The sequence below is a fragment of the Leopardus geoffroyi genome, chromosome A1 (assembly GCF_018350155.1).
Source record: "Leopardus geoffroyi isolate Oge1 chromosome A1, O.geoffroyi_Oge1_pat1.0, whole genome shotgun sequence".
Taxonomy (NCBI): Eukaryota; Metazoa; Chordata; class Mammalia; order Carnivora; family Felidae; genus Leopardus; species Leopardus geoffroyi.
The window spans coordinates 15,140,344-15,154,636 of record NC_059326.1 but is presented as its reverse complement, the minus strand read 5'-3'; the positions used below and the strand labels follow the sequence as shown (position 1 = coordinate 15,154,636).

Sequence of the window (14,293 nt, the reverse complement as noted above, 5' to 3'; positions counted from 1 at the left end):
ACTCTTGGCTGAAAGCTTTTTCCCTGGGTTGAGACCTGGTCCTTCCCCAGGGGTAGGATGGTGGGGGTAGGGTTTGAGTCAGATGGATGTGTTGACTAAAACAAAAACAGAAGTACCACAATTTTTTTAATCAATCACCACTTTACTTTTCATTGTCAGCCTTTTTAAACAAACAGGATTTTCACATGATATTGGGTGCCTGCTCACTCATAGGCAAAAGTAATTATGTAAAAGCTATGCCACAGACCTTGGTACAATATACTTAAGTATTTTATATGTCCAAGCTCATTGTTCCAGGGTATAGCCAAAAAGGAAATATTTAAAATTGTAAGCTCTCCAAGGCAGGGTAACACTTGATTCTTCCTCTTAGGGGCAACTATTCTCTTTGTATATTTTTTCTTGCTTTTCCCATTTCATTCCCACTTCTCCTTTCCCTGCATGTGTGCAGGGCCTTTTCGCTAGAGCAGTCTGTACTGTGCTGCTTTCTGTCTCTTTTTTCATTCATTCTGCAGGAAGCATTGAGCCAAAGCAAAGTGCTAGGGCCTGTTCTCATGACAAATGTCTAAACCATCTAGGCTTCCCAAGTTTTCTTCTTACATCTTTTCTTCTCATGAATTTTTTTGAGTATTCTTTTGTCTTTGTTATTCAGGTTTATGATATAAGCTAAAAGGTGCTGAGATCGTGGAGTTTGGGTTTGAGGGAGGAACAGTTCCCCTTGCCTTATGCCTTTAGTCTAAAGCAAGCAAAAAGTTCTTCTGCTTTGGTGTTTCAGATATAGGTGTATTGGTTTCCAGCTTGCATTACTTGCGCCTAAACCCCTCAGCACTTCATGGACGAAAAGTGGTACCTGGACTAAGGCAAGAAGAACAAGGATACCTGGGTACTCAAGCCAAATACTATCTTAATGGTACCAACTCAAAATTAGTTGCTAACAATAGTAATAGTGTGGTCAGTGACATGGAGAGATACCTACAAGTTATAGTGGCAGCATAGAGTAATATAGAACTCTGTTATTGAGTGATCTATGGCCTAAGTACTGAAAGATGAATTTACTTAGAAAAGATGTGTATTCCAGGCAGAAAATTATAAGTATAAAGTTGGCTTGAAAGTTAATGGCATCTTTGGGATCTAAACATTGAATTCCTTGTTTTGTTTTGTTTTGTTTTTTTTCCTGTTGGTAAGTTATTAAAGGGTTTACAGGTATAATCAACTCTGTGCAATTTTAAATTTTCCTATAAAAAGGTGCTTCCTGGGTGAGCTGGGGTTTGGTCAAAGGTGCTGAATTTACTGGAAAAGCAATCCAGAAAGGCGCTTCTAAACTCCGTGAACGGATTCAACCAGAAGAAAAACCAGTGGAAGTTAGTCCAGCTGTGACCAGGGGACTTTATATAGCAAAGCAGGCTACAGGAGGAGCAGCAAAAGTCAGTCAGTTCCTGGGTAAAGTAACTTTGGAAGACTTTCCTTTCAGTTAAATTAAAAATGGTCTCTTAATCTGGGTTAATCTAAATGCACATTTATGTGGTTTAACCTTAAGAGTAAAGGATTAGGATGAAGCTGTTTCACCTTGCTGTTCATCGTGGGATCTGTAGCAGCATCAACCTGAGAGCCTTAGAAATACTAAGGCTCAAATACGTTAGAAATACTGATACCCAAATATATTTCAGGTACTTGGCACACATTACCAATTCAGCATCTGCATTTTTACAAGATTCCTAGGTGATTTTTATTTGTATATTAAAGTTTGAGAAACATTGGTTAAAGGGTTGTTTTGATGGGTCGGAGAGGGAAGTGTCTGTACCTTTGAAAAGGAATGGCTCTGAATGTATTGGCTATCCTTGAATATGATACATTCTTTTAAGGACAGCTCACTGTGTCATAGCTGAGGGTCAAGTGGAGGGATGTATTAATTTCAGTTAAGCAGATTCAGTGATTCTGGTGTTCGTCTTCCCAAGCAATATGCTTCTCATTCCTGCTCCTTTGAGAATCATAGCCTTAAAGTTTGGTATTTTGAGATGGTCAAATCACCCCTTAATAGGTTATGATTAAATTTAGTAAGATTATCTTCTTGGGATTCAATATTCAATATTCTTTTGAATCAGATTATGGTTTTATTTTTTGTATAGATTTAAATACTTTATTACTATTTCAGTAAGGTATTTGTTGATAGAACATAGAAACACTTATAGCTGAAAAACATGAAAGGTGGACCTATAGCTCTTACACTGCAGCAGTCTCTGTTTTCTTTTAAGCAAATTGCCATAAAGAACATTATATTTAAGAGGCAAGGTTATAATCCTTCAGCTCTGCAAACATGTCTTTAAACCAGATAATAGCCTTTGTTTAAAACTAGCCAGGCCTTGTTCTCATCCATATATAGAAATGGTAAATTATGCAGTAAAACAATGTTAGATGCTCATATAAGAATTTTGCTAAGTAAGAATGGTAGAATCAAGGGAAACATTTTCTAAGTGTTTCTTTTCTTTTTATGGTTATATTAGTTGATGGAGTTTGCACTGTAGCAAATTGTGTTGGAAAGGAACTAGCTCCACACGTCAAGAAGCATGGAAGCAAACTTGTTCCAGAATCTCTTAAAAAAGACAGAAATGGGAAGTCTCCTCTGGATGGTGCTATGGTCGTAGCAGCAAGTAGTGTTCAAGGTAACAATAGGCCAGAAATTTAACTAGGAAGGTCCATTTCTTTAGCTATCATTTTACTTACTTTTAAATATATTTGCAGGATTTTCAACTGTCTGGCAGGGATTGGAATGTGCAGCTAAATGTATTGTTAACAATGTTTCAGCAGAAACTGTACAAACTGTCAGATACAAGTAAGTTGACTTTTATAATTTTAATGACTAAAAACTCTTACAGCATTTGTAAAAATTCAGGACAGTTAAAATGATTATGTCATTGAGTAGCTGCTAAAACAAAATTTTTTTCACTGTTTTTCTTAATAATATTTTTAGCAAATTAATAGAATTACTGTGACTTTGCCTCCTATTGCTAATGGTTATATTTCTTCATCATTAATGCAGAGAATATTTTTAATTAAAAAAAAAGCCTGGAGTTTCTGTATACCTTATCAACTACATGTTCTTTTTTTTTTTTTAGTAAATTTTGGTACTTTTTGGTTAAAATTTTTTTAAAGTTTATTTATTTCGAGAGAGAGAGAGCATGGGAGGGGCAGAGAGGGAGGAAGAGAGAATCCCGAGTAGGCTCCACACTGTCAGCACACAGCCCAACGCGGGGCTTGAACCCAGGAACTATGAGATCATGACTTGAGCCCAAATCAAGAGTTGGGCACTTAACCGACTAAACCATGCAGGTGCCCCTACTGCATATTCTTGATGGGTGTTGTTTGCCTTTAGTTTTGATGGGAAAAACTTGAATTATAATTAAACTATTATACCTTGCTAATATTAGCCTCTTCTGTTTAGAAAGAATGTTAAATTCTGTCACATCTTATTTGACTCTAGCACTGTTCATTTTTATTAGAATGGACACATGGTATGTCATCTATTTCATATATTAACAAGTGGACAAACAAAAAATGAATGATCTAAGCTGATCTGATAACTATTTTTTTTTTTTAATTTTTTTTTTCAACGTTTATTTATTTTTGGGACAGAGAGAGACAGAGCATGAACGGGGGAGGGGCAGAGAGAGAGGGAGACACAGAATCGGAAACAGGCTCCAGGCTCTGAGCCATCAGCCCAGAGCCTGACGCGGGGCTCGAACTCACGGACCGCGAGATCGTGACCTGAGCTGAAGTCGCTTAGGTCGGACGCTTAACCGACTGAGCCACCCAGGCGCCCCCATCTGATAACTATTTTAAGGTGGACTTAAAACAGGTCTTCTGACTTGAGGTCTTTATTCTTTATAAGTCCTAAGGCAATCAAGGTCTAAAAACTAAAGATAATATGAAGGACCTGAGTTGCTTTCTTAGCTTTGCACGAGTTTAAAGCCTAATATTAAATTTTTATTTAGAAAGAAAAAAATAATATTAGTGGTGTTCTCAAATCTCAGTTATTTGTGTTAATTACCCACTCACAACATTTGAGTTCATACTTCTGTATCAGATAGTGTGTTTGGTGCTTTTCAGTATATGTTATTTAATCTTTAACACTATCATCTCCATTTTTACAGATGAGGAAGCCAAAGTGTAGAGCTGTTAAACTTTGTTAAAGATTATACCCCTAGTAAGTGGTAGAGCTGGGATGTAAGCCAGGTATCTTTGTGTCATGCAGTATGAAACAACAGTGGTGGACAAACCCTGCCCTTGTTGGGACATCTGTGCAAGTTCAGTATCTAGAGTTACTTTCTAGCACTATCTGTCATACATTTAGATTCTCTTCCACCATAGTAAATTACCTTTGACTTAGAAAAAACTAACTTAATTTCTCCTGAGTTGATTTGATCTCCATCTGGGGCATGCATACCTTTGAATCAAAGCAACATGACACATCATCTTACAGTTTCAATTTGACTAAAAGATTTGGCAAAGAAGATCCAGAAAAGATCTGTAATTCTTTTGGTGGAAATATAAAACCCAAGTCTTCAGTCTTATCTTTTGCTACTTATACCATTGATCTCTAATGCTCTTTATGTTACGGCTTTGAGGTTACTTTGGTGGATCAGTCGTAATTAGAATAACAGTTTCTTGTTGCAAGAGCAGAAGAAAGTCAGAAGTGCCTTTTAGGCCAAAAGTGAATTCGTTTTAGATTATCAGTATCATTTGTTAGCAGAGATAATTAGGCAGTCATGTTAGAAACATGTTAGTCATGTTAGGAAATGCTTCATTGGATTTGTCCATTTTCTACTTTAATGAAAAAAAAAGGTTACCTAAGTACGATTAAGTGGAGCCTTATTAAAGGTTAGGGATTCACATAACTATCAAAGTTTTGGTGTAGATTTTGTATTTTTTGTCCTTAGTGAGGAGAACTTAATATGATGAGAAGGATATTTTAACAGTGACTCTGAGCTCATTTATTTCTATTATGGTACATATTGCTATTCTTTTTATCCTTTCCTCCAAAGATTCACGGAATGAAAAAAACAGGTGAGAATTTAGTTAAGTAGGTTTGTATTTTTTTTTAAATGTTTTTTTTTTAATTTTTAACATTTATTTATTTTTGAGACAGAGTATGAGTGGGGGAGGGGCAGACAGCGAGGGAGACACAGAAACCAAAGCAGGCTCCAGGCTCTGAGCTGTCAGCACAGAGACTGACGTGGGGCTTGAACTCACGAACTGCGAGATCATGACTGGAGCTGAAGTTGGACACTCAACCGACTGAGCCACCCACGTGCCCCAGTAGGTTTGTATTTCTAACTATAAGACTACTTTGGTCTTAGCAGTAATTTAATTAGAAACTGGAAAAGATGAAGGGTGCCTGGGTAGCTCAGTCGGTTAAGCGCCGACTGCGGCTCAGATCCTGATCTCACAGTTCATGAGTTCAAGCCCCATGTTGGGCTCTGTGCTGACAGCTCAGAGCCTGGAGCCTGCTTCCCATCCTATGTCTCCTCTCTCTGCCCCTCCCCCACTCACACTCTGTCTCTCTCTCTCTCTCAAAAATAAACATTAAAAAAATTTTTTTTTAAAGAAAAAAAAAAAAGAAACTTGGAAAGATGGAGAGGGGCAAGGGGATACAAAGGGTTTTGTAATACTTATAAATAATCTTGCCCAGAAGAAGAAAAGTTGTCTTTTAAGAGAAGAAACTGCAGGTATGAAACTAATAATAACTTAGTGATATTTATCACTGAAGAAAAGAAAGAGCTAGTTCTTAAATTTACTTCTCATTTATGTAAATTTACATTTATGAGTATAAATGTAATTTATATTTTTATATTTATAAATTTACTTTTATTTATATTTGTTTGCACTTTGAAAAAGTATTTGATGAGTAAGCATTTGTGTTTTTCTCCAATCCAACTGATGATTGCATAATATAGAAAATTTATATTCTTTTTGCCTATGATAAATTATTCTCCCAGCTTGTTTTAAATCTGCCATAATTACATGCATTATGACAAGAAGAAAAACAAACTATATATAAACTTCCTTATCTGATTTCTGGTGTTACCAGCCAACATAGAGGATTATCTTTTAATTTAAGCATATTTAAAAGAAGATTGTGGGACGCCTGGGTGGCTTAGTGGGTTAAGTGTCTGACTCTTGATTTCAGCCCAGGTCATCACTCACAGTTGTGAAATTAAGCCCTGCTTTGGGCTCTGCCCTGAGTGTGGCACCTGCTTAGGATTCTCTCTCTCTCAAAATAAATAAACATTTAAAAATAAATTAATTAAAGCAGATTATGTTGGAGAAGTATATTATTTATACTTTTGATGGTTTTGATTATGATTTGGGACTGTGTTCACTGATGAGTGGTTTACTTAAGGATCTGTATAATTAATTATACTCTTAAATTTTTAGGTAAATGTGTGGGAACTATTCATTAATACTTTTATTTTTGTCAGTTACATTAATGCTTTTGTCTTACTTTAGATTTAGGAACATCAAGACTTACAGGAACAATGAAAAGCAATAAGTAACTTCAAACCTGTTATATATAATTGCAGTATAGCATTTAGTAAATAATTCATCACTCTTCTACATAGCTTCTAAATTTCACCTTTAAATTTCTTTTTTTCCATTTTAAATTGTTTAGAGGATGAGGCACCTGGCTGGCTCAGTTGAAAGAGTGTGCAACTCTTTGAGCCCCATGTTGAGTATAGAGGTTACTTAAAAAAAAAAAAAAACTAAAAAAGCTAAAAACCCTTGTTTAGAGGAAAATCATATAACATCAGTTAGATCCATTTTTGTTTTCCTCGCATTAAAACTTTATCTTACAATACATATTTGTGAAGAATAAGCTTAGTAAAATTGTTCTTCTATGAGGAATTTACTCTTTTCAGGTACCATATTTTATTGGTTTGTTTAGTGAATTTTAATTAAAATTGCCTTTGGATGAAGGGGCAAATTCAAATTTATTGAAGGCAATTCCTTGGGCAGATGTCATAGTACCCAAAACCAGTCTATATAACATCTGCTCAGGAATTATTTAAGTATTTAAGGTCAGTCTTCTTTTTTCCTTGTGGTAACTGTACAAATATTTAAACATTATTATTGTGTCTTTCACTTACTTTTTTCTAACTACTCCCAGTTCCTTTAAGAATTCTCTATAATAGGGGCGCCTGGGTGGCGCAGTCGGTTAAGCGTCCGACTTCAGCCAGGTCACGATCTCACGGTCCGTGAGTTCGAGCCCCGCGTCGGGCTCTGGGCTGATGGCTCAGAGCCTGGAGCCTGTTTCCAATTCTGTGTCTCCCTCTCTCTCTGCCCTTCCCCCATTCATGCTGTGTCTCTCTCTGTCCCAAAAAATAAATAAACGTTGAAAAAAAAAATTTAAAAAAAAAAAAAAAAAAAAAAGAATTCTCTATAATAGTATGGTTTCCAGATACTTCATCATTGTTCTTCTCAAAATAACGGAACCCAGAATTGAATGAAGTATTTCACATTTGCTGTGACCAGCTAGAATACCATGAGATTTGCCTCTCTTATTTGGTCATACTTAGCATTTGGCATACATGGCACACAAGACAAAGACTATCTGTTTAGTGGCTGTTACTCGATTAACCCATATCAAACTTGTGTTTTTTTAAAAAATGAAACTTTTATTTAAAATTTGGGCCTTCTTCTTATTTTGGGGGAAGTTGATATTTGTACCTAAAATTAAGAACTTTATATTTGTGCTTAATTTCATCTGTTGATCTTGATCCATTATTAAGTCCTTCATTTTGTCTTCAGATTTAGTGTATGTCATATTAGCCAGGTTTCCATTTTATGTTATCTGTAGATTTGAAAGACTTGTCTTTTTAATGTCTTAGATATTTTCCTTAAATTTCCATGGGTAAAGTCCAGTCACATGCTTACTGTAGCCTGTCCTGATTGATCTTGCTCTAAGATATGCTTATTAAGATTGGTGGGTTAGATGTCTCCAAATGTTAACAGTATTCTCATTTAGCTCACCTTTCAGTTTTATCAAACTTCTTCTCAGGGCTGTTGTCTTCCACATCCATTCATTCTAGAGTTTTACTCTATGTTCTATCCTTTTCTACTCTTTATAGATATTACCTATACCGTGTCCATACAACCTCTCAACCTCTCAAATCTATGTTTTTTGATTAACTTTTATTGTAATCTTTAGGCTTCATAAGTCCCAACTATATAGCACTACAGCTATTCATTCACCAAGTGCTGTTGTTTCTTATATTTATCCTTTCCTCTCCAGCCTCATTGCCACTACTGTAGAATAGACCCTCATTGTTTCTCATCGATCACACAGCTTGTTTCCTAACTGGTTCCTCTGTCTGTCTCTGACACCCTTACAATTCACAATGCAACCTGAGTTAGATTTTTCTAAAATGTAATTTTGGTTATGCCATTCCCATTGGTTTCAAGATAAAGTTTAAATTCCTCAGCTTCACCTTAAACATCCTTTAGAAATTGGCCACAGTCCACCTATCTTTGATGGGTACACTAAGAAGAAGCTATTTCTATTTAAAATATTTAAGATTGGGGCGCCTGGGTGGCTCAGTCGGTTAAGCGTCCGACTTCAGCTCAGGTCACGATCTCACGGTCCGTGAGTTCGAGCCCCGCATCGGGCTCTGGGCTGATGGCCCAGAGCCTGGATCCTGCTTCCGATTCTTTGTCTCCCTCTCTCTCTGCTCCTCCCCCGTTCATGCTCTGTCTCTCTCTGTCTCAAAAATAAATAAACGTTAAAAAAAATTAAAAAAATAAATAAATAAAATAAAATATTTGAGATTAATATTTTCAAGAATAGTTTTGAAGGTTGCACGTGAATTGAATTTTAGGAAGATTTGTTTGAAATTTGTTATGACTGAAATTTTGTTACAATTAGTGAGATCTAGAATCACCACCACTGTGCTGTCTTTGTAGACATTACTGAATGTGCTGGAGAAATTTCTGAGAAGTCTCATTCAAACTGTGTATTAAGTCTCATTGACTTATTTAGAGCATTCTTTGTATTCATTTTTATTGCTCTTTAATATAAAATCTAATAAGCTATAATTAAAGTTAACTTTTTAAAAAGTAAGAAATCAAAAATAAACATTGTCTTTTTATCAGAGATAGACTTCTAGTTTTTAACAGTGTAGTTTAAATTTACAATGTAGTCCAAATAAAGGAAAGAACTGAGCAGTTACTTATAAAGGAAGAGAAAAATAGATGCCTGCCAGGAATACTGGTTTTAAGGCATATTGGGAAGCAGAGATGATAGGGTGAGGATATATTAAAGGAAATAAACAGAACTGCTTAAAAGCCATTTTATAAGGTCTTTAAAAATAATTATACATTTAGTATTGTGGAATTTTCAAAGTGCTTTAACCTACAAATCTCATTTTATGAGATGAAAGAAAAAAAATTAATGAAATGTAAAGAAGTTGAGACCTCATCAAGGTCATATGGCTAGTTTTTGGCACAGTTGGTATTAGAATCTAGTTCTTTGACTGCTAGTTTGATACTTCTCCCCAAATTAACAGGAATTCTTGCTGAAATGGAGATAGCATGGAAAAACAAGCAAAACATCAGGGTACCAACACAGACTCCTTTTTAGCACATTATTACTAATAATGTAGCCTTTAGAATTGTGTTATATATAAAAATATTGTGAATGGGGCACCTGGGTGGTTCAGTCAATCAAGCGTCAGACTCTGGCTCAGGTTATAATCTCACGGTTTGTGGATTCGAGCCCTGCATGGGGCTCTGTGCTGATAACTCAGAGCCTGGAGCCTGTTTCAGATTCTGTGTCTCCCTCTCTCTCTGCCCCTCCCTTGCTTGTGCTCACTCACTTTCTCTCTCTCTCTCGGAAATAAATAAACGTTAAAAAAATTCTTTTTTAAATACTGTGAGTGCAGTTAGAGGTATCAAACTGCAACATTAGAATAGGGAAGTGGAAGTTCATGAATCTGAATACAGGAGGATTTCCTGTATTCATAAACACTAATATGGCCAAATTCTTAGTCACACAGTCCTAGAAAAGAGCCCTAAGAGAAACATGCTCAACCAAGAGTTATGGTCACTCTTCCAATTCTTCCACCCCTTTCTTCTCATTTAACCATAACCATAACCATTGCCACCTGGTATTTGTGGGGGCTTGATTGACAGTGAGAAAGCTCCATGTCTTCTGCAACATCAGCAAGTACTATGGAATGCTGAAGGGTTGCAATAGAGACCAGCAGAAAGCAGCTAAGAAGCTTTGATGTCTGGTAACTGGTGAGAAGTCCCCAGTCAAGAGTGATATGGATGTAAGGTTTGGCACATTATAATAAGTTCTGCCATTCTCTGACTCTAATTATTAAAATTAGGCTAAGGATATAATGGAATCCTCATTCAGGAACTAAGATTCACATTATTCGCCCTGAGGTTGAAAAAAAAAACCAAGCATGAACAAGCTAGTAGGATCACAAACCACTATTCCAGGCCAAACTTACAGTAATACAGAACTTGTTAATTCAGAGGGCAGATCCAGTGTTAGTATAAAATGTCCAGATACAGGTCACAAAGCACATATGAAACTTGAGGGCATCCTGAAGACCATTGTAAAATGTTGCCCTCTTGCTGTTGCTTGTTTAGGCAGTTCTCTGCTAAGCAAGGAGAACTATAAAAACCTGGTACTTTAAAAAGGGAAAGAGAAAATACAGTGGGATAACTTTCAGTATCCTTGTATAGGTCCTCAACTTGTATTTTCTCATAGAAATGATGTTAAACACATATATCGATAATTGTCAATAATACTATTTTGTATAGTGCCTGTATAATCTCCCAAGCATTTTGCTGTATGTTTGATGCTAAAGAAACTCTCGGATAGGGCAGGAATTACTCATTTATTTATTTAACAAATATCAAATGTCAGTTTTCTCAATGCATAGGATATGTTAATACAGCAGAGTACTTTTATGATAATAGTGTTTATATTCTAGCAAGACAGACAATAAGCAAACCAAAACAAAGAGAGTAAATAAGTTCTAGAGTATGTAGCAGGTGATAAGTTATAGAATAAGGAAGAGCAGCTTAAGGGATGCCTGGGTAGCTCAGTTGGCTAAGTGTCTAACTTTGATTTCAGCTCAGGTCATGATCTCACAGTTTGTGAGATCGAGCCCAGTGTTGGCTCTGTGCTGAACATGGAATCTGCTTGGGCTTCTCTCTCTCTCCCTCTCTCTGCTCCTCCCCCGCTTGTGTGTGCCTGTTCAGTCTCTTAAAATAAATAAACATTAAAAAAAATGAGGGAGGAGCTTTAGGGGGGATTGATTGGCCGTGGGGTGGAGCATGTGGGGTAAGGCAGTTGAAATAGGCGGGATAGTTAGAATACAATACTTACCTGACTTGAAAGAAGGTGAAGCAGTTAGACATTTGAGTACCTGGTATGAGAATAGTTTAGGCAAATACCAGCCAGTACAAAGGTCATAAAGTGGCACATGTATGCTTGATGGTTCAAAGAATAGCAAAAAGGCCAGTGAGTCTGCAGCAGAGTGGAGTGGAGTGGAGTGAGGGAGAAAGTGTTATACAATCTTTGCTTAAAGACAAGCTCAGATTCTGATAGTTTAAAGACGTTACCAAAGTCTGGTTAACATAGAACTCAAAACCATTTATAGTGACTCTCGATTCTTTGTGTCCTATAGTTGTTTTCACTGAAAGTTCTCTTCTATTTCCAGAAGGGGTGGATTAAAAAAAAATGACTAACAACCTTTATTATAACTTACATTTTTAAAAACTTATTTTGGGTAAGAGCATGTACAAGTGGGGATGGGACAGTGAGGGGGTTAGAGAGACAGAGAGAGGGAGAGAGAAAGAGAAAGAATCCCAAACAGACTCCACACAGTGCAGAGCCTAACACGGGGCTCAAACTCCTGAACTGTGGGATCATGACCTGAGCTGAAATCAAGAGTTGGACACTTAACTGACTGAGCCACCCAGGTACCCTGATTATAATTTACATTTTATTCTTCATCATAAACAGTCTTTATTACATTAATCTCGGCTAGCTTGATTTTATTTTCACACAGTTTTTGCTAAAGGAGAAATAATAGCTTTGGCACAGTTTGATTTTATTTTTTACTTTGTTTTAAGTTATTAAATTGAAAAAAAAATTGAAACCAAATCTTTGATTTTGCTTTTAGGAATAACATACTAATCATGTGACTTATATAATACTAAATAAGAAGGTCTTAATTTACATTTATAATGTCATTACACTTTTTTCTAATCTTTTAAAGATATGGGCATACTGCAGGAGAAGCTACACATGATGCAGTAGATTCTGCCATCAATGTTGGTGTAACTGCCTATAATATTGACAACATTGGTATCAAAGCAATGGTGAAGAAAACAGCAAAACAAACAGGACAAACCCTCCTTGAAGACTATAAAATAGTTGATAATTCTAAGGGGGGACATCAAGAAGGAAGAGCAAATGTAAACATGAAAAGGGAGAAAGGTGAGCAGACAGAGGAACGAGAGAAGAATGAGGCAAAGAAGAAAGAAAAATGATGGAAGTGCTGTGAATCACCTATACCAAAGCCTTACAAGGTGGATGCATTTTTTTTATAGGCAAATGTGGAATTCCCCACAGATTAACCAGTATTTTAAAAATGTATTCATTCCTACAAAGTGACTGTTTCATAAGCTTTATAGCATGTATTCTACTTAAAAGGAAAGAATCTGTATTCTTGCATCTGGCTTTTACAAATACAGGATTATATAGTCTCAGTAAGTTTATTTTTCCTAAATGTGGCTAAAATATTTTTGCAGTTAAAATAAGACTAATAAAACATTTGCTTTAATAAACCTCATTAAACCTAATGTTAAGCTATTTTTGTATTTGCCGTCTTTATAAAGCAAGGTAGGAAATTATATATTTACATAAAATTTCTCATTTAGTAACCTTAGCTTGAGTTGTACTTGGAAAGACCAACTTAAAATATTATCTCCTGGTTTTGCACTAATTGTGGATTTTTTTTTTTTTAGGTGCTTGTCAAAATTTTCAGTGTGTAAGCTAGACACAAAAACTGTAATCCTAAACTAAAAAAACTCTCAGATAATATTTAAAAGATTTTTTTCAATACAGGGACCAGGCTAATCATGAAAAATAAAATGAGGTTCTATAAAATTATTTGGTAGCTTGTATCTTTGTTAGGAAATGGGATGGCCTTTTTGATGTAGAATGAATACAAAGATTTTTAAGTCTTCTGGATTTAGACTGGTGTTGATCTACTAGGAACTTAGGAAATTTTGGTGTATGATTGGTGTTAAAATATGAAGTGATATCATGAGCTTAATAGGACAAAGTTGCTTTAAGAAATCATTTTACCATATCCACTTTAAGTTATTCCAAGAGGCTAAAATTTTATAAAAATACAAGCAAGATTCTTTGGATGGTAAATATATTTTTAGTTTGGGATTTAGTCATTGGAATTTTATATGTTAGAAAGCCAATAAATTGTTAGAAAGAAAATGTTCTGTTCATAGTCATGGTAAAGAATGTGAAGGCTTTAGACTTAATCCATGGCAAGTAGGTTTAACAGTTTCCACTCTGGCAGAAGACAGGACACTTACAGACCTATAAGGTACAAATATATAAATAAGTACCTAACGGCATTTTATTTTTGTCTACAGATTTAAAATGATTGGTACTGGTGTTCATAACTATTGTCCATTCTAATATTTCTAAACGTCTAATGGCTACTTAGTTTATTAGATTTTATTTGAAACTGTCATAAAAAATGTGCTTTGTGAATAAACTTTCTGAATTGCTTGTCCTCAAATGTGTTCACGGGGTTGTATTTCGGGAACACATAGAATTGATGGATCCTTTCCCTAAGGCCAAGGATAATGTACTAATTAAAGTGGAAATAAAAATGAGTTGGCATATAGCTTCCAGTTAGTCTCTGCCTTAAGTTTGAGAAGTGGGATGACAAATAGTGGAGCCTAAAGATTACAAAGTTCACTTAGACCAGAGGTCAGAAAAATTGGATTTGTGTTGTCCATTTTCCTTTATTCCGTTCTGCTTACTTGGTTGTGGGTTGCTTTTTCATATTAATGGCTAGACAGACAAAATCTTCATAAGTATAGCTTCTATATTAGAGTTTTCCAGAGAAACAGATTAGGGGAGATAAATACGTGTGTGTGTGTGTGTGTGTGTGTGTGTGTGTGTGTGTGTGTGTGAGAGAGAGAGAGAGAGAGAGAGAGTATAAAGAGATTTATTACAAGGAATTGACTCATG

General features: G+C 35.7%; 1 protein-coding gene across 6 annotated transcripts in view; it reads left to right on the top strand.

Moving 5' to 3' along the window:
- SPART (spartin) overlaps positions 1–13,943 on the top strand; it is a 90,771-nt gene extending 76,828 nt beyond the window's left edge. For 5 of the 6 annotated variants that reach the window (XM_045474086.1, XM_045474080.1, XM_045474070.1 and 2 more), the window contains exons 6-9: positions 1,243–1,437; positions 2,499–2,657; positions 2,737–2,827; positions 12,288–13,943. In XM_045474086.1, the coding sequence (XP_045330042.1) occupies positions 1,243–1,437; positions 2,499–2,657; positions 2,737–2,827; positions 12,288–12,561 (719 nt within the window). In that variant the 3' untranslated portion in view covers positions 12,562–13,943. Of the gene's footprint in view, positions 1–1,242; positions 1,438–2,498; positions 2,658–2,736; positions 2,828–6,501; positions 6,545–12,287 lie in introns of all 6 variants that reach the window. The other variant, XM_045474096.1, reaches the window with a different exon arrangement.
- The last annotated feature ends 350 nt before the right edge of the window (positions 13,944–14,293 follow it).